The sequence below is a fragment of the Arabidopsis lyrata genome, assembly GCF_000004255.2.
Source record: "Arabidopsis lyrata subsp. lyrata unplaced genomic scaffold ARALYscaffold_1, whole genome shotgun sequence".
In the NCBI taxonomy this organism is placed as follows: Eukaryota; Viridiplantae; Streptophyta; class Magnoliopsida; order Brassicales; family Brassicaceae; genus Arabidopsis; species Arabidopsis lyrata.
Genome location: NW_003302555.1, coordinates 14,214,315 through 14,232,303, shown reverse-complemented (window position 1 = coordinate 14,232,303; position 17,989 = coordinate 14,214,315). Strand labels below are relative to the sequence as shown.

Sequence of the window (17,989 nt, the reverse complement as noted above, 5' to 3'; positions counted from 1 at the left end):
GCAAATGTTTTATTCATATATATAATAAATATTAAATTTTATGGTTTTTAATTTAGTATTAAAGTGATATAATTTTATATTAATGTTGTAACTAAAAAAAAAGTAGTGATGATAAAATAATAAAGTATAGATATAACCCATGTTATATTAATCGAAACCCGTCCCGCTATATAACTCGTCTCATGATATTTTAATTAATAATGTTTTATAAATTTAAAATATATCAATAATAATATTTCAAAAATAATAATTGTTTTTTGACTTTAATGTGATGACATTCTTTGTAAATTCTTACTTTACTAACACAAAAGTACTTTAAAAAAGGTACTTCAAATTTTTTAGTATATATAAATTTATTGTTTTGGGTAAAAAATATTATAAATAAATATTTAGTTTAATCATAACTTGGGATTGATATACTTGTGTTTTTGACTAACTGTTTTTTCTTTTAATATAGCCTATATTTGGGCATTTTTGTTAACATTATTTGAATTAGCAATATCAACGTAATACATGTACAATTTATTCTTACCAGAAAAAGAACAAAATTTAATAAAAATCAGAAAAGAAACTTTTAGGGAGAGATAATTATTTTGTACAATTGCAAATTGGAAAAAAGTATATAGAAAAACAAAATTAGAACGCCGGAATAGAAAAATCAGAAAAGAAAGTTTTAGGGAGTGATAATTATTTTGTACAATTGCAAATTAGAAAAAAGTATATCTATATATACATTTTTGGATGACTTTTAGAAAATAAATCCTGGAGTTGGAATGTATTTACGGATGAATGCCATTGGCATTAATTATTTAAATTTGAAAAATATTAATTAAAGATATTACCAACACGATTTCGAGAATCATAAATTCATATCTTCCTTAATTTTCTGAGTCATTAATGTGATAATCTTTAGGAAATATTTCTCTGTAAAAAAAAAAATCCACATTAATGAAGGCATTAAAATCGACACTAACAATTAAATTATTTAGATATTCAATTATTTTAAGATTCTTATATCTTATTTGATATTTTTTTTTTAATATCTCATTCTTTAATTACTGCGTTTAGAATTTATTGGTTGTTACCTATTTTTTGGTGAAACTTATTGGTTGTTACTTAATAAGTAATTATGGTGCGTTTATTTTAGTTAATATCTAATTTAAAGGATTTGTTTTCTTTTATTATTAATAAACGAATAACATGTATAGAAATAAAAGATTTTTCTTGCGACTCCATAATAAAAATATTAAACTCTTATTTTCTACATTTCTTACACATAATATCCTCTTATTCAATAACAAAAAATATATATTGCATATTTTTAAAAATATTTATAATATTTAAATTATATAAAAAGTTTGTAATATTAATATTATTTCAACTCTATACAAATTTAATATATATGTATATATATCTTATGGGAACCATTTAAAAGAAATTTTTAAATTGACTTGAATTATATAGCTTTTAAATAAAAGTATTATTAAAATGAAAAATAACTAAATGATGTTTAATTTCACGGGACGGGTAATATGATGGGACGGGTTTGGGTTGATATTTATAAAAGATAGTATACCACGGGTGAAATCCTAAAATTAACAATCAAAATAATCTATCAAACAAATTACATTTTGATTTTTTTAAGAAAATATAGCCCCGCGGTGTACCGCGGGTTAAAATCTAGTAGAAAAACAAAATTAGAACACCGGAATTAAAAAACAGAAAAGAAAGCTTTAGGGAGTGTTTTTTTTTAAAAAAAAATTGTGATGGATGGCTTCTACATATGAACTACTATAAGAGGAAGATCATACTCTCCAAAAAGTGATTCAAAATAAAATAAAATCAATTTCGATCTTCTCAAGAAGAGTGATATTGTATTGAACAAACATGATTGGCAAGAAACATAATCAAACATATGAAAAAATTAAAAAAAAAAAACATAAAACTAAAACAATTTTTTTTTTTAATGAAGAATTAGGAAAAATTTAAATGATTTTTGTAATTTTTTTCTTTTAGTTTCCTAAATTTTAGTAACAAAATCGATTAATATTTAGATTTGAGAAAAATTTTGTTAAAACATTAAATACCAATGGCATTGTATTGTAAATAAGTTCCAAGTCCAGGATTTATTTGTTAAAAGTGATTCAAAAATGTATATATAGATAGATATGGAAAATCGTTTAAAGTTCGACCTAATTAGACTCTTAAAGTTCAAGAAGCTTTAACCGTCCGAATTTGTATAAAATCTTTTTATTGATTTTATTAGACAATCTAATTTAGACTTATCCATCCAGGTAAATCATCAGCCCCTCCCAAGCAAGGTTCGAACCAGGGATCAGACTCAACGTTATTAGTTATCATTACCAACGGATCCGATAACCATCCGAGCTACCTACACTTGGTCCGGTGACCCTTGTTTTATCTTCAAAACGGAGAAAACCCTAGTTTCTTTCCAACCTCTCTCCTCCAAGCTTTCTTATACACTAGATTCGTTGACCGACTCCGGCGGCTTCTTTAGTGTTGGAACTGAGTCTTGTAAAGCTTGGATTTTACAAATTTGCCTAACAAAAACCTGAATTTTTGTGTGAACAAACTAAATTCCCAACTTATAGTTTATCACACTAAATTGAGCTCAGACTAGTCAACAACGTAAACGGAAAGTTTGAATGGTTAACTCAAAGTTAGTGGGAAACAAAAAAAAACCGATTCGAGGAAGAATTCAAACCCTAAATTCAAGTTCTTAGTTGCAACTAGAAGTGGCGATGGAGAAGTTGTGCTTGTCCAAAATCTCTTTTGCTGGTATTTTGACTCGGTTTATTTGAAATCAATCGCTATATAAAAGAACATAGATTGTTGGTGCATGAGATTTATGTAACAGATCTGTATATAAATATAATATACGTCTTGTTATTAAATATAATATTCCATCTTTATTTGGCGAGGATGTTAATAACTTGTATAAAGTATCATAGATTTTTACTTTCAGGATCATATTTATTAATTTCAATCCAATTTTTTGCTAAAACTCGTTGCAAGTCAAGGTGATTTACTTGTCCCTTTGGAATATATATATATATATAAAAAAGGAGGGATCACTTAAAAGTTCCCAATGGTCTTTCATAGATTATGATAAGTGTCATCAAGATAGTTTGATTTTTACTGTGAGTTTTTCTCATGTTATCATCATATATTATTATACTAATGGCTCTGTCGTGGCTGCAGTTTCCATCAAAACCAGAGGATGATTCTCTGAAGTTGTAGTAGTTGCCGTATAAGAAGGGCTAAAGTCAAGATTTGGTGCAGTGTCAGTCACTAGTTTTGCTATGTTTAATGTGACAGTTTCCATAGCAGATGTGACTGTTGCAATTGTCGAAATGACAATGTTAATTATCATTTTTTAATCTGAGTTTCTCTTACACAGTCGCTAATCCAAGTCGTTTACTTTTCTTTTCAGGAGTCCAAATTAAGTAAAATGCCTCCAAAGAGAAAGAAAGAAGAATCTCTAATCTGATCTCATAGCATGAACAAATGGTTTAAGTACGAAAATTATGAATCTTGATATGTCATGGATAAAAAAAAAATAACTCTCAGATCTCTCTTGTTAAGAACTTCCTTTTGATTCACTTGATTGCAACATATTTGTGCATGATAAACAATGCAAAAGGACAATATTAACTTATTTTAAATCATCAGTCTTAGTGACTAAAAACGTAAAATCAAAATTGACAGAATCTTAATAGAAAGTTAGAAACATAATTTCCTTAGAATTTTTTTACTATAACTTATGAATGTTTACAGAGGGAGAATATATACTAATACAACTTGCATCAAATAGAGAGCTTTTTCAGCTGACTTGAGGAGTAAGGTAAGCAATCAGGTTTTAATACCTGTAAATTTCAATCATCTTCTAAAAGACACAATGCATCAAATTTGTTAACGCTCTCAAATCTATGACGATGAGCAACGGTCCTCACTTGATGATCTTCTCTAGATGATGTTGATGTGTTATGTTCTGGTGGGCTTATCGATGTTGCAGCATACGTTGTCTTCATAACATCAAACCTAAGATCCTCGACATGGTCTACAAAGTAGTAAACTCTATGATCGTAAAACCATTCATCTTCTTCTCTAACACCTTGGATTTCAACACTTTGGAGAGTGTTCTTTTCGGGATTAAAGTAAAAAACATAAAACGGTTTATATGCATTCATTTTTGCCAAAACAATTTCACCTGAAGCAGTCACCCCAACAACATAAATATAGCTTTTATCCTTGACTATATTCTCAGCCCTCAAAGTGTAGGCATATGTCGTCCATTCTTGTTTCTCGACATTGTCTAGAACCCATATACGCAACTTAAGGGGAAATCCACGAGCATAATTATCTTCCAAATTAATAACACCAAATTTACCCTTATAGTTTATCATTTTAGTAGACCAACTAGTAAGGCAGTCTGGGTTTTGATTTAGAAACTTGAATTTCTCAGACCTAACATCAAAGCAACCTATAGTTTTATGATTAATGTAATACAAAACCCCATTGATGCATATCATTTCCGAAACAAGACCAGAGAAGGAGGGAAATTCGATCTCCCTCCACCTCATATTTTCAGTTCCTAATGTTAGAATTTGATAAAACAATTCACCATCGACTCTACGGTTTAGGACCAAAACCTTGAATTGCATGCCAATCGGATCAAACCCTAAAAAGCCGTTGCAGCTTCTGAGCGTTGATTTCAGGTCAGGTGGTAAGATTGCATATTGTCCCGTGCTAGGGTTGCATATCGCACGCACTTCATTTTCATCGTCCTTTGAGATCCGCATATTAGCGAAATATATCAAACCAGAAGCATAGCTACAATAGTGTTGGATTCTATCTTCAGAAAACTTCATATGAAAATCGGCGGCTACTACACAAGACGAATTCTCATAATGATTCTTAGGCTGAGGCGACGAGAAGAAACTCCACTCACCACCTTGTACGACCCCAATTAAGAGACGTGGGTTAGACGACGAATTGGTGTGGAACAACTTGGTGAAATATGGCTGGCAAAGCATGTACTTCCATAGCTTCGACACGCACCGAAACCTCGCAATTGACTTTGCATGCAATCTCGAGAGTATCTCGTAAATAAGATCAGTAGGAATGGAATCTGAGTTTGCTAATCTATTCATGATCGTCTTATTCATGAGAGAGAGAGATATATATATGAATACAGATTCATCGAAGAGTCTCTCATATATATATATAGAGATGGAAAATCTCTTTAAGGGGTTATTGGGAAATGAATTTGTGAAGAGTTATTGATTTTAAAAGTGGATTTTTACCAAATGTGTCATTGATTTCTTTTCAAAATTTTTGATGGATTATCATTGATTTGCATTAACTTGGTTTCCTCCAAATTTTTCTTTATAAGGTAATGTATGTATTTTTCTTGAAAATTTCTAAATATTATAGATTTCAATTTTTGAGTAAAGAAATTGTTTTCTTTTCTTTTTTCAGCAGAGAGATTATTTTCTAAGGAAAGATTTCGAAGATATTTTACTAAATAATATTCTATGGTAGCTTGCTGTTTCATTTTTCCCCAAGTTTTTTTAGAATTATGAATGTTATGAGAATAATAGAAATCTAACTTTTACTGGAATTTGCAAAAAATATTTATGGTGTATACATCTTGCTAAATCATTAGTCTCATTGCTGATGTTATATCTTGTATAGGGGAAACCATAGGTGAAATCAAGAGAAGCGGCTTGGGGAAAAACTTCTTCCTCATGGATACAAAGCAATATTAACGTTGTAAGATTAAGACCACAATTTTGCGGTGAGTTTTACAATTTTGCTCATGATCAACAAGTAGTAGTGTAGTTCAGAGCTGCAAGTCAATGACTGGATTCGTCTCTATTCGGAACTTGCAGACTATTAGGAAGAGAGCATTAAGAATCATGGTCTGTTCAACTTGAAGATTGTCAAAGTGGCTATAGATACTGCTCTCCAAGATGTGGATACATATTAATGAAGTCTAGATGATAAATAAAGTCTAGAGGTCTTTATTTTGGTTCCTTCTTTTGTTCCTTAGACGTCTTTATTTTTTGTTCATCTGATACATTTCTAATTTCTAAAAGCTAAACAATTGTGTATCCCTTTCAATATGAAACTCTAACCTCTTTGGTTTTAACCTTTTGAACACAATATTTATAAAGTAAAGGTTTAGAGATACACAGAGAGATTCTTATTAAACGCAGCCGAAAAGTCTGAAGTTTACAAGAAAAATTGAGTTCCGAGGTTGATCTTAAGAACAAAAAGTGAAAGGTGGCTAGATATTTTGGGTAGGTCCGTTTTTGGTTCAAGAGCGTAGCAAAAGGAATAGTCTGCTTCATACGGCAAGGTCCCGTGGGTTTGGCTTGTAAAGTCTATGGCAGAGGTTGTGACTGTTGCTTATAGAGCAGATTTAGATGGTCCTGAAACTGAGGCAGAGGCATTTATGTATGCTTGATTACATAAACTGTTGCAATTGTAGAAATGACAATGTTTTTCTACTCCAGTTTTTTATTTGATTATGATTCTCTAAATTATGTTGAAACATGAAATATCTTTTGGACTTGACAGTATTAGTGATCAAATCTGAAAATCTTTCTTGATCTTTCGGTTCATTATTATAAGTATGAATCTTGATGTGTCACCGACCAAACAAGATCACAGATCTCTGTTGGTAAGAACTTCGACCTCCTTTATATTCACTTGATTGCAACATATCTAGCACTCACGTGATAGACAGTTCCAAAGGCCGTTACTTCTTTTAAATCCTCAGCGTTAATGACTTTATATAAAATTGGTAGATTCGTAGTAGAAACATAAATTTTTAATTAAGAAATTCTTTGATTTTTTTAATGGTTACAAAGAGAGAATACAACTTGCATCATATAGAGAGCTTTCAGCTGACTTGGGGTGCAAGGTAAGCAATCAGGTTTTGACACCAGTAAATTTTAATCATCTTCTAAAAGACACAGAGCATCAAATTTGTTAACGCTCTAAAACGTTTAGCGATCTTGTTTCAGGTGAGCAACGGTCCTCACTTGATGAGCTTCTGCTTCTCTAGATGATGTTGATGTGCTCTGTTCTGGTGGGCTTATAGATGTTGTCTTCATAACATCAAATCTAAGATCCTCTACATGGTTTACAAAGCAGTAAACTTTATGATTTTTAAACCATTCTTCCTCTTCCCTAACACCTTGGATTTCAACACATAGGAGAGTGTTCCTTTCTGGATTAAAGTAGAAAACATAAATCGGTTTATATAAATTATGGTTCGCCAAAACAATGTCACCCGAACCAGTCACTCCAATAACGGACAGATTTTGACTAACCTTAACGACTTTATTCTCAGCCCTCAATGTGTAGGCATATGTAGTCCATTCATGTTTCTCGACATTCTCTAGAACCCACATACTTATCTTAAGGGAAAATCCACCATCATCATAATCATCCTCTAAATTAATCACACCTAATTTACCTTTATAGTTTATCAATTTAGTAGACCAATTAGGTAAGCAGTATGGGGCTAGATGTACAAATTTGAATTTCTCAAACCTAACATCAAAACAACCTATCATATCATGCTCTTCATCAGGATCATCAGCTATGTAATACAAAACCCCATTGATGCATATATGTTCCCAACGATAACCATAGGGTCCATAGGTTAAGGGACATATGATCTCCCTCCACTTCATATTTTCAGTTCCTAATATCAGAATCTGATAAACCAATTCATCATCGACTCTACGTTTATAGACCAAAACCTTGAATTGCTTGCCAATCGGATCAAACCCTAAAAAGCCGCCTACTTCTTGGTACCCTGTTCTCAAGTCAGGTGGTAAGATCGCATACTGTCCCGTGCTAGGGTTACATATCATACGCACTACATCGTCATTCTCGTTTGAGATCCGCATGTTAGGGAAATATATCAAACCAGAAGCATAGCTACGATAGTATATGGTTGTGTCTTCAGAAAACTTCATATGAAAATCGGCGGCTACTACAAGAGACGACTTCCCATAATGATCATGAGCCTGAGGAGAGGAGAAGAAGCTCCACACACCGCCTTGTTCGACCCCAATTAAGAGACGTGGATTAGATGAGGACCTTGTGTGGAACAACTCGGTGAAATCTTGACGGCAGATAATGGACTTCCATAGCTTCGACACGCATCGAAACCTAAGGATTGACTTTGCAGGTAATCTCGAGAGTATCTCGTAAATGAGATCAGTAGGAATGGAATCTGAGTTTGCTCCTCTATTCATGAGCGTCTTATTCATGAGAGAGAGAGAGACATGAATACAGATTCATCGAAGACTCTGAAATATATATATATAGAAATGGAAAATAGCTTGGGGTTTATTGGGAAATGAATTTGTGAAGAGTTATTGATTTTAAAAGTGGAGAGATCTTAAAATGTTTTATAGATTTTTACCATATTTGTCATTGATTTCTATTCAAATATTTTTATGGATTATCATTGATTTTCCCATAACTTTTTTTTATAAGGTAATGCCTATGTTCGTTTCATAATCGCCAGCAACTGCGACTACGGCTGCGATTGCAGCTGAATAATTCAGAGCTACTTGGAACTTGCAGTTGCCACGACTAATAGGAGCAGAATTAAGAATCATGATCTGTCTAACTTGAAGATTGTCAAAGTGGCTTTAGTATAATTCTTGATGTGTATGAGGAATTCAACCGCAAAAATGTTGCAATTGTCTACATAACGTACAAAGACTCATGTGGTACGGATGTTGATCGCGTAGCTATAGTCAGAAGAGCCTTCACTGAGCAGATGGGATGCTTCAGTCTTGTTTGCTAGACTCTGAGTTTAGAAATTATACCAAAAAGGGTAACTAAGGAGCAGATCTACTGAGCAACTTTCGTCTGCGTCTCAAACGGGGGCTGTTAATATATTCCTAGGACGGCTCAAGGCATACAAATATAGTGGCGTTGGCTGATAAATCATGTAAACTCCTCTCTTTTTTTTTTGCTAGTTTTTGGATCCTTTTGAGAAAGGAATGAGATGAACTAGTGTCCCTTCTATACTTAGACGTCTTCATTTTTTGTTCATTTGATACATTTCTGATTTATAAAATATAAACAATTTATGTATCCCTTTCAATATGAAACTTTAACCTCTTTGGTTTTAATCCGTGAACCAGAGGTCGAACACAATGTTTATAAAGTAAAGGTTTAAGGATATATAAACCGAGAGATTCTTATCAAACACAGCCGAAAAGTCCGAAGATTACAAGGAAAATTGAGTTGCCGAGATAGATCTTAAGAACAAAAAGTGAAAGGCAGCTAAATATTTTGGGTAGGTCACGTTTTTGGTTCAAGAGCGTATCAAAAGGAAACACTCTGCTTCTTACAGCAAGGTCCCTTGGGTTTGGCTTGTAAGTTTTTGATTCCCATCGTTCATTACTATATGTAACGTCTAACTACGTTGGAATTTTTATCCTCTAGATCAAATCTTTCATTAAGAAAGATGAAATATGTCATATGTTTAGAGTAAAAGATGATAAAAAAAAAAATTTCTTCATATGATGGTTCAAGTAGGTAATCGAAGTTTTCCTTTTATTTTTGGGAGTCCAAATTAAGTAAAATGACTGCAGAGAGAAATTAAAGAAAGAAGAGTCTCTTATCTGATCACATAGCAGAGAACAAATGGTTAAGTATGAATTTTTGGATGTGTCTCTTTGCCAGATTGGAACCAACAGAGAGGGCTCCCTAAAGCAACTTCCACAGGAAGTTTTTTAGCTTAGGGGCAATCTTGAGCTGCCAGACATGCTTATGCCAATCAAAACTCTCACAAACACTTTTCTGTGGAAACCGCTTTGCCAGAGGATAACCCGATTTTGTCGAGTAAGATCCTGATTTTTCAGGTAACCAAACCAGAGAATCTGTTGAAGGAACAGAACTGGTAATAAGATTGCGAATTGCTTCCTCATACTGAGGTAAAATCTGACGAATAAACTCGACATTCCAGTCATTTGTATCTGGACAGAGGAGGTCTTGTACTTTTAGGTCTGCAGTAGCTGAGGTTGGGGGGCCTATAGGAACTGTAGGGTGAAGCAAGGAAAGCCATGGATCGGTCCAGACATTGATGCAGGCTCCATTACCCACTGTCCAACCTAGCCCTTTCCGCAACAGCTCTCTGCCCACGAGAATGCTGCGCCAACCATGTGAGGCCACTCTTGGAGAAGAGGAGCAGTCCAAGAAGCTAGAGTTGTTGCAGTACTTACCCAACAGAACTTTAGCCAGCATTGAGTCAGGTTGACTGAGAAGTCTCCATCCAATTTTTGCTAATAAGGCGTCATTGAACTGTTGTACGTCTCTAAATCCAAGAGCTCCCGCAAATTTGGGTTGAGTAAGAGTATCCCAAGCCACCCAACACATCTTCTTTTTGTCTGGTTTGTCATCCCACCAAAACCGGGTGAACACGGATTGGATTTGCTTACAAAGGGATGCGGGAATCTTAAAGCACGACATTGGGTAGATTGGTAAGGCAGTGAGGATTGCTTTTAGAAGAACATGTTTCCCCGCACCGGATAAGAAGCGGGAAGACCAACTATGAGCTCTTTGCCTTACTTTATCAACCAAGGCTGCAAAGATATCACGTTTTTTTCGACGAAAATTCTCAGGCAGACCAAGATAGTTACCTAGGCCTCCATCTCGAGTAATGTTGAGAGACTTTTTAACTCTGGTCTTTGCTTCGCTCGGGGTCTTAGCAGAGAAAGTAATTGTTGACTTAGTGAGGTTTATGCACTGTCCTAATGCTTTCTCGTAGGTACTCAAGATTTTAACTATTTCTTTATATTCTAGGCACATTTGACGTGGTGGCTGTCAATTTGTATCCGCTTTATGAAAAAGTTACTGCTGCCGGTGGAATTGCTTTAACGCAACACTGACATTATTGGTCCTGCTATAATTAGAGCTGCTGCTAAGATTTGTTAGACCCATTTATGATACAAGATATATATTGAACAGAACAATGACGTTTTAATTGTTTCGATTCAGAAGATTATCCTTCAGTATTGGAGTATCTTAGGGGGCCAAATCAACCAACATTTCCGCAGAAAACTACTGTTGAAGGCTTTTAAACACGTTGCAGCTTATGATTCCGTAGTTTTAGAATGGCTATGCATCGAAGTACCAATCGAAGTAAGTATCATTTTATTTCTTATGTGATAGATTTTCTTAGTCCACTTATTTAATCCTATTTTTAGCCGAATCATTGCTGTATGATTGTGTCAACTTTGTATGCAAAGAGATTTCCCAAATAATTGGTTCTTAACTTATAGTGATTGAAACTTATCATTTTAATTGTATTTCTCGGAAGAGAAGTTCCCTCCAAGCTTTACAGTTCCGCTTTCACGAAAGAGTTCTCTTCCTCATGAAAATGAAGCTTTTCATAATTGTCAAGAGCCTTGCTTAGTTAGTTGTTTTGGGTTAATAAACAGAGTAAATTAAATAAGAATAACTTGTTACATTTTTGGTCATTTTGGATATGCAATTTTTCTCACGAGATTTGTTCAAGTTCGGGATTAAAAATTAAGCACTTGTTTCCGGTATTATCTAGCAATTTCGTGAAAGTCAAAGATAAAAAAAATTAGTTTGCTCCCAATTAACGTGTAACACAAAATGCTAAGCCAACAGACTGATAAAAGCTCACATGAAACCTGTAAATGAGAAGTGTTCACTCAGAGGAAAAATAGTTAAGACTCTATGTTATAAATATTATGAAGACAACAACTTCAGCCATGACTCTGACTTTGATAAAAACTTAATTTCCTAAAAACTTTTTTGATACCTTGATTCTTACAGAGAGAGAACATAACTTGTCTAAAACAGAGAGCTTGTTTAGCTGACTTGGTGAGGAAGGTAAGTAAACTCCTCATCATCTAAAAGACACAGACCATCAAATTTGTTAACACATCTCAAGCGTGCGATGATCTTCTTCCAGGTAAGCAGCGTATGTTGTCGTCTTAATATGGAACTTAAGATCCTCTGCATGGTCTATAAAGGCGTCAACTAGGAAACTAGTCTTAAACGCTTCACCCTTAGCTCCAAAAAATTTGATTTCAACACTTTGGAGAGTGTTCCTTTTGGGATTAAAGTAGAAAACATAGAACGGTTTACATGTATTATGGTCCACCAAAACAATTTCACCTGAAGCAGTCACCCCAGCAACGGAAAGATTGTAGTTAACCTTAACGAGTTTATTCTCATCCCTCAAAGTGTAGGCATATGTCGTCCATTCCTCTTTCTCGACATCCTCTAGAACCCACATACGTAACTCAAGGGGAAATCCACCATCAGAAGCATACTTCAAATTAACCCCACATAATTTCCCCTTATAGTTTATCAGTCCATAAAGACAGCAATCCAAACGGTGTAGTTCAACGAGCTTGAATTTCTCAGATCTAACATCAAAGCAAACTACCGCATAATACTTTCTTTCAGAATGAGCTAAGTAATACAAAACCCCATTGATGCAAATCCTATTCCAAAAAGGGTTATGGGTAAAAGGACATTGGATCTTCCTCCACCTCAATTTCCCAGTTCCTAGTGTCAAAATATAATGATCTATATCACTAGAAGCTATAAATTTACTAGTATTCATGAACAATACCTTGAATTCCTTGTCTATTGGATCAAACCCTAAATAGCTATACGAATGTCTGTGCGTTCTCCTTTCAGGTAGTGGTAAGATCGCATATTGTCCTGTGCTAGGGTTACATATCACACGTACTGCATCATTATCCATATTATGAAAATAGATCAAACCAGAAGCATAGGTACAATTGTATGGGCTTATGTCTTTAGAGAACTTCATATGACAATCGGCTACTACAAGGGACGACTTCTCATCTAGATTCTGAGGCTGAGGTAACGAGAAGAAAAGCCAGTCGCTGTCTTGTTTGACCACAAATAAGAGACGTGGGCGAGATGAGGACTTGTTCAAGAACAACTCTGTGAAATATGATTGGCTAAGCATGGACTTCCATAGCTTCGACACGCAGCGAAACCTCTGGATTGACTTTGCAGGCAATCTCGAGAGTATCTCAAGAATGAGATCAATAGGGATAGAATCTGAGTTTTCTCCTCTATTCATGATCGATTGTATTAGGTCTGGTCGGACGGAGGAAGATTTATGAATAAAAATCGCAGAGAAAAGTCTCTTAAAGTTCGACCTAATTTAATTATGTTAAGTGATGTATATATAGATATGGAAAATCGTTTAAAGTTCGACCTAATTAGACTCTTTGTATAAGCGTCCGAATTTGTATAAAATCTTTTTATTGACTTTCTTAGACAATCTAATTTAGACTTATCCATCCAGGTAAATCATCAGCCCCTCCCAAGCAAGGTTCGAACCAGGGATCAGACTCAACGTTATTAGTTATCATTACCAACGGATCCGATAACCATCCGAGCTACCTACACTTGGTCCGGTGACCCTTGTTTTATCTTCAAAACGGAGAAAACCCTAGTTTCTTTCCAACCTCTCTCCTCCAAGCTTTCTTATACACTAGATTCGTTGACCGACTCCGGCGGCTTCTTTAGTGTTGGAACTGAGTCTTGTAAAGCTTGGATTTTACAAATTTGCCTACAAAAACCTGAATTTTTGTGTGAACAAACTAAATTCCCAACTTATAGTTTATCACACTAAATTGAGCTCAGACTAGTCAACAACGTAAACGGAAAGTTTGAATGGTTAACTCAAAGTTAGTGGGAAACAAAAAAAACCGATTCGAGGAAGAATTCAAACCCTAAATTCAAGTTCTTAGTTGCAACTAGAAGTGGCGATGGAGAAGTTGTGCTTGTCCAAAATCTCTTTTGCTGGTATTTTGACTCGGTTTATTTGAAATCAATCGCTATATAAAAGAACATAGATTGTTGGTGCATGAGATTTATGTAACAGATCTGTATATAAATATAATATACGTCTTGTTATTAAATATAATATTCCATCTTTATTTGGCGAGGATGTTAATAACTTGTATAAAGTATCATAGATTTTTACTTTCAGGATCATATTTATTAATTTCAATCCAATTTTTTGCTAAAACTCGTTGCAAGTCAAGGTGATTTACTTGTCCCTTTGGAATATATATATATATAAAAAAGGAGGGATCACTTAAAAGTTCCCAATGGTCTTTCATAGATTATGATAAGTGTCATCAAGATAGTTTGATTTTTACTGTGAGTTTTTCTCATGTTATCATCATATATTATTATACTAATGGCTCTGTCGTGGCTGCAGTTTCCATCAAAACCAGAGGATGATTCTCTGAAGTTGTAGTAGTTGCCGTATAAGAAGGGCTAAAGTCAAGATTTGGTGCAGTGTCAGTCACTAGTTTTGCTATGTTTAATGTGACAGTTTCCATAGCAGATGTGACTGTTGCAATTGTCGAAATGACAATGTTAATTATCATTTTTTAATCTGAGTTTCTCTTACACAGTCGCTAATCCAAGTCGTTTACTTTTCTTTTCAGGAGTCCAAATTAAGTAAAATGCCTCCAAAGAGAAAGAAAGAAGAATCTCTAATCTGATCTCATAGCATGAACAAATGGTTTAAGTACGAAAATTATGAATCTTGATACGTCATGGATAAAAAAAAAATAACTCTCAGATCTCTCTTGTTAAGAACTTCCTTTTGATTCACTTGATTGCAACATATTTGTGCATGATAAACAATGCAAAAGGACAATATTAACTTATTTTAAATCATCAGTCTTAGTGACTAAAAACGTAAAATCAAAATTGACAGAATCTTAATAGAAAGTTAGAAACATAATTTCCTTAGAATTTTTTTACTATAACTTATGAATGTTTACAGAGGGAGAATATATACTAATACAACTTGCATCAAATAGAGAGCTTTTTCAGCTGACTTGAGGAGTAAGGTAAGCAATCAGGTTTTAATACCTGTAAATTTCAATCATCTTCTAAAAGACACAATGCATCAAATTTGTTAACGCTCTCAAATCTATGACGATGAGCAACGGTCCTCACTTGATGATCTTCTCTAGATGATGTTGATGTGTTATGTTCTGGTGGGCTTATCGATGTTGCAGCATACGTTGTCTTCATAACATCAAACCTAAGATCCTCGACATGGTCTACAAAGTAGTAAACTCTATGATCGTAAAACCATTCATCTTCTTCTCTAACACCTTGGATTTCAACACTTTGGAGAGTGTTCTTTTCGGGATTAAAGTAAAAAACATAAAACGGTTTATATGCATTCATTTTTGCCAAAACAATTTCACCTGAAGCAGTCACCCCAACAACATAAATATAGCTTTTATCCTTGACTATATTCTCAGCCCTCAAAGTGTAGGCATATGTCGTCCATTCTTGTTTCTCGACATTGTCTAGAACCCATATACGCAACTTAAGGGGAAATCCACGAGCATAATTATCTTCCAAATTAATAACACCAAATTTACCCTTATAGTTTATCATTTTAGTAGACCAACTAGTAAGGCAGTCTGGGTTTTGATTTAGAAACTTGAATTTCTCAGACCTAACATCAAAGCAACCTATAGTTTTATGATTAATGTAATACAAAACCCCATTGATGCATATCATTTCCGAAACAAGACCAGAGAAGGAGGGAAATTCGATCTCCCTCCACCTCATATTTTCAGTTCCTAATGTTAGAATTTGATAAAACAATTCACCATCGACTCTACGGTTTAGGACCAAAACCTTGAATTGCATGCCAATCGGATCAAACCCTAAAAAGCCGTTGCAGCTTCTGAGCGTTGATTTCAGGTCAGGTGGTAAGATTGCATATTGTCCCGTGCTAGGGTTGCATATCGCACGCACTTCATTTTCATCGTCCTTTGAGATCCGCATATTAGCGAAATATATCAAACCAGAAGCATAGCTACAATAGTGTTGGATTCTATCTTCAGAAAACTTCATATGAAAATCGGCGGCTACTACACAAGACGAATTCTCATAATGATTCTTAGGCTGAGGCGACGAGAAGAAACTCCACTCACCACCTTGTACGACCCCAATTAAGAGACGTGGGTTAGACGACGAATTGGTGTGGAACAACTTGGTGAAATATGGCTGGCAAAGCATGTACTTCCATAGCTTCGACACGCACCGAAACCTCGCAATTGACTTTGCATGCAATCTCGAGAGTATCTCGTAAATAAGATCAGTAGGAATGGAATCTGAGTTTGCTAATCTATTCATGATCGTCTTATTCATGAGAGAGAGAGATATATATATGAATACAGATTCATCGAAGAGTCTCTCATATATATATATAGAGATGGAAAATCTCTTTAAGGGGTTATTGGGAAATGAATTTGTGAAGAGTTATTGATTTTAAAAGTGGATTTTTACCAAATGTGTCATTGATTTCTTTTCAAAATTTTTGATGGATTATCATTGATTTGCATTAACTTGGTTTCCTCCAAATTTTTCTTTATAAGGTAATGTATGTATTTTTCTTGAAAATTTCTAAATATTATAGATTTCAATTTTTGAGTAAAGAAATTGTTTTCTTTTCTTTTTTCAGCAGAGAGATTATTTTCTAAGGAAAGATTTCGAAGATATTTTACTAAATAATATTCTATGGTAGCTTGCTGTTTCATTTTTCCCCAAGTTTTTTTAGAATTATGAATGTTATGAGAATAATAGAAATCTAACTTTTACTGGAATTTGCAAAAAATATTTATGGTGTATACATCTTGCTAAATCATTAGTCTCATTGCTGATGTTATATCTTGTATAGGGGAAACCATAGGTGAAATCAAGAGAAGCGGCTTGGGGAAAAACTTCTTCCTCATGGATACAAAGCAATATTAACGTTGTAAGATTAAGACCACAATTTTGCGGTGAGTTTTACAATTTTGCTCATGATCAACAAGTAGTAGTGTAGTTCAGAGCTGCAAGTCAATGACTGGATTCGTCTCTATTCGGAACTTGCAGACTATTAGGAAGAGAGCATTAAGAATCATGGTCTGTTCAACTTGAAGATTGTCAAAGTGGCTATAGATACTGCTCTCCAAGATGTGGATACATATTAATGAAGTCTAGATGATAAATAAAGTCTAGAGGTCTTTATTTTGGTTCCTTCTTTTGTTCCTTAGACGTCTTTATTTTTTGTTCATCTGATACATTTCTAATTTCTAAAAGCTAAACAATTGTGTATCCCTTTCAATATGAAACTCTAACCTCTTTGGTTTTAACCTTTTGAACACAATATTTATAAAGTAAAGGTTTAGAGATACACAGAGAGATTCTTATTAAACGCAGCCGAAAAGTCTGAAGTTTACAAGAAAAATTGAGTTCCGAGGTTGATCTTAAGAACAAAAAGTGAAAGGTGGCTAGATATTTTGGGTAGGTCCGTTTTTGGTTCAAGAGCGTAGCAAAAGGAATAGTCTGCTTCATACGGCAAGGTCCCGTGGGTTTGGCTTGTAAAGTCTATGGCAGAGGTTGTGACTGTTGCTTATAGAGCAGATTTAGATGGTCCTGAAACTGAGGCAGAGGCATTTATGTATGCTTGATTACATAAACTGTTGCAATTGTAGAAATGACAATGTTTTTCTACTCCAGTTTTTTATTTGATTATGATTCTCTAAATTATGTTGAAACATGAAATATCTTTTGGACTTGACAGTATTAGTGATCAAATCTGAAAATCTTTCTTGATCTTTCGGTTCATTATTATAAGTATGAATCTTGATGTGTCACCGACCAAACAAGATCACAGATCTCTGTTGGTAAGAACTTCGACCTCCTTTATATTCACTTGATTGCAACATATCTAGCACTCACGTGATAGACAGTTCCAAAGGCCGTTACTTCTTTTAAATCCTCAGCGTTAATGACTTTATATAAAATTGGTAGATTCGTAGTAGAAACATAAATTTTTAATTAAGAAATTCTTTGATTTTTTTAATGGTTACAAAGA

General features: G+C 34.1%; 4 protein-coding genes across 7 annotated transcripts; all 4 read right to left on the bottom strand.

The window, feature by feature from the left end:
- Window positions 1–3,781: 3,781 nt before the first annotated feature.
- Window positions 3,782–5,174, bottom strand: LOC9326995 (putative F-box protein At1g31090). Of its 2 annotated transcripts, none has more exons than XM_021013941.1 (2): window positions 4,674–5,174; window positions 3,782–4,412 (listed from the first exon to the last, which is right to left on the bottom strand). In XM_021013941.1, the coding sequence occupies exons 1-2, from the start codon at window positions 5,172–5,174 to the stop codon at window positions 3,897–3,899; spliced, it is 1,017 nt and encodes a 338-aa protein (XP_020869600.1). In that variant the 3' UTR covers window positions 3,782–3,896. The 2 variants fall into 2 exon arrangements, with proteins under 2 accessions (XP_020869600.1, XP_002890933.2); XM_002890887.2 differs by having other exon boundaries at window positions 3,782–4,656; window positions 4,882–5,174.
- A 1,718-nt stretch (window positions 5,175–6,892) lies between these two features.
- LOC9326994 (putative F-box protein At1g31090) lies at window positions 6,893–8,306 on the bottom strand. 2 transcript variants are annotated; one of them, XM_021010704.1, is made up of 2 exons: window positions 7,831–8,306; window positions 6,893–7,515 (listed from the first exon to the last, which is right to left on the bottom strand). In XM_021010704.1, exons 1-2 carry the CDS (start codon window positions 8,298–8,300, stop codon window positions 7,038–7,040), a joined length of 948 nt encoding a protein of 315 aa, XP_020866363.1. In that variant the 5' UTR covers window positions 8,301–8,306; the 3' UTR covers window positions 6,893–7,037. The 2 variants fall into 2 exon arrangements, with proteins under 2 accessions (XP_020866363.1, XP_002890932.2); XM_002890886.2 differs by having other exon boundaries at window positions 6,893–7,782; window positions 8,008–8,306.
- A 3,442-nt stretch (window positions 8,307–11,748) lies between these two features.
- On the bottom strand, window positions 11,749–13,210 carry LOC9326993 (F-box protein At1g31080). The gene has a single exon (XM_002890885.2). It carries the CDS (start codon window positions 13,157–13,159, stop codon window positions 11,972–11,974), a length of 1,188 nt encoding a protein of 395 aa, XP_002890931.2. The 5' UTR covers window positions 13,160–13,210; the 3' UTR covers window positions 11,749–11,971.
- A 1,660-nt stretch (window positions 13,211–14,870) lies between these two features.
- Window positions 14,871–16,263, bottom strand: LOC9326992 (putative F-box protein At1g31090). Of its 2 annotated transcripts, none has more exons than XM_021014266.1 (2): window positions 15,763–16,263; window positions 14,871–15,501 (listed from the first exon to the last, which is right to left on the bottom strand). In XM_021014266.1, exons 1-2 carry the CDS (start codon window positions 16,261–16,263, stop codon window positions 14,986–14,988), a joined length of 1,017 nt encoding a protein of 338 aa, XP_020869925.1. In that variant the 3' UTR covers window positions 14,871–14,985. The 2 variants fall into 2 exon arrangements, with proteins under 2 accessions (XP_020869925.1, XP_002890930.2); XM_002890884.2 differs by having other exon boundaries at window positions 14,871–15,745; window positions 15,971–16,263.
- Window positions 16,264–17,989: the final 1,726 nt, after the last annotated feature.

What these genes read in the sequence shown, in the direction of transcription:
- LOC9326995 (XM_002890887.2), bottom strand. Translation starts at nt 5,174, where the DNA reads ATGAATAGATTAGCAAACTCAGATTCCATTCCTACTGATCTTATTTAC. An exon ending in GATTTTCATATGAAGTTTTC is followed by an intron (nt 4,657 to 4,881) that starts TGAAGATAGAAT and finishes GGTCCTAAACCG; the next exon opens with TAGAGTCGATGGTGAATTGT.
- LOC9326993 (XM_002890885.2), bottom strand. Translation starts at nt 13,159, where the DNA reads ATGAATAGAGGAGAAAACTCAGATTCTATCCCTATTGATCTCATTCTT.
- LOC9326994 (XM_002890886.2), bottom strand. Translation starts at nt 8,300, where the DNA reads ATGAATAGAGGAGCAAACTCAGATTCCATTCCTACTGATCTCATTTAC. An exon ending in GATTTTCATATGAAGTTTTC is followed by an intron (nt 7,783 to 8,007) that starts TGAAGACACAAC and finishes GGTCTATAAACG; the next exon opens with TAGAGTCGATGATGAATTGG.
- LOC9326992 (XM_002890884.2), bottom strand. Translation starts at nt 16,263, where the DNA reads ATGAATAGATTAGCAAACTCAGATTCCATTCCTACTGATCTTATTTAC. An exon ending in GATTTTCATATGAAGTTTTC is followed by an intron (nt 15,746 to 15,970) that starts TGAAGATAGAAT and finishes GGTCCTAAACCG; the next exon opens with TAGAGTCGATGGTGAATTGT.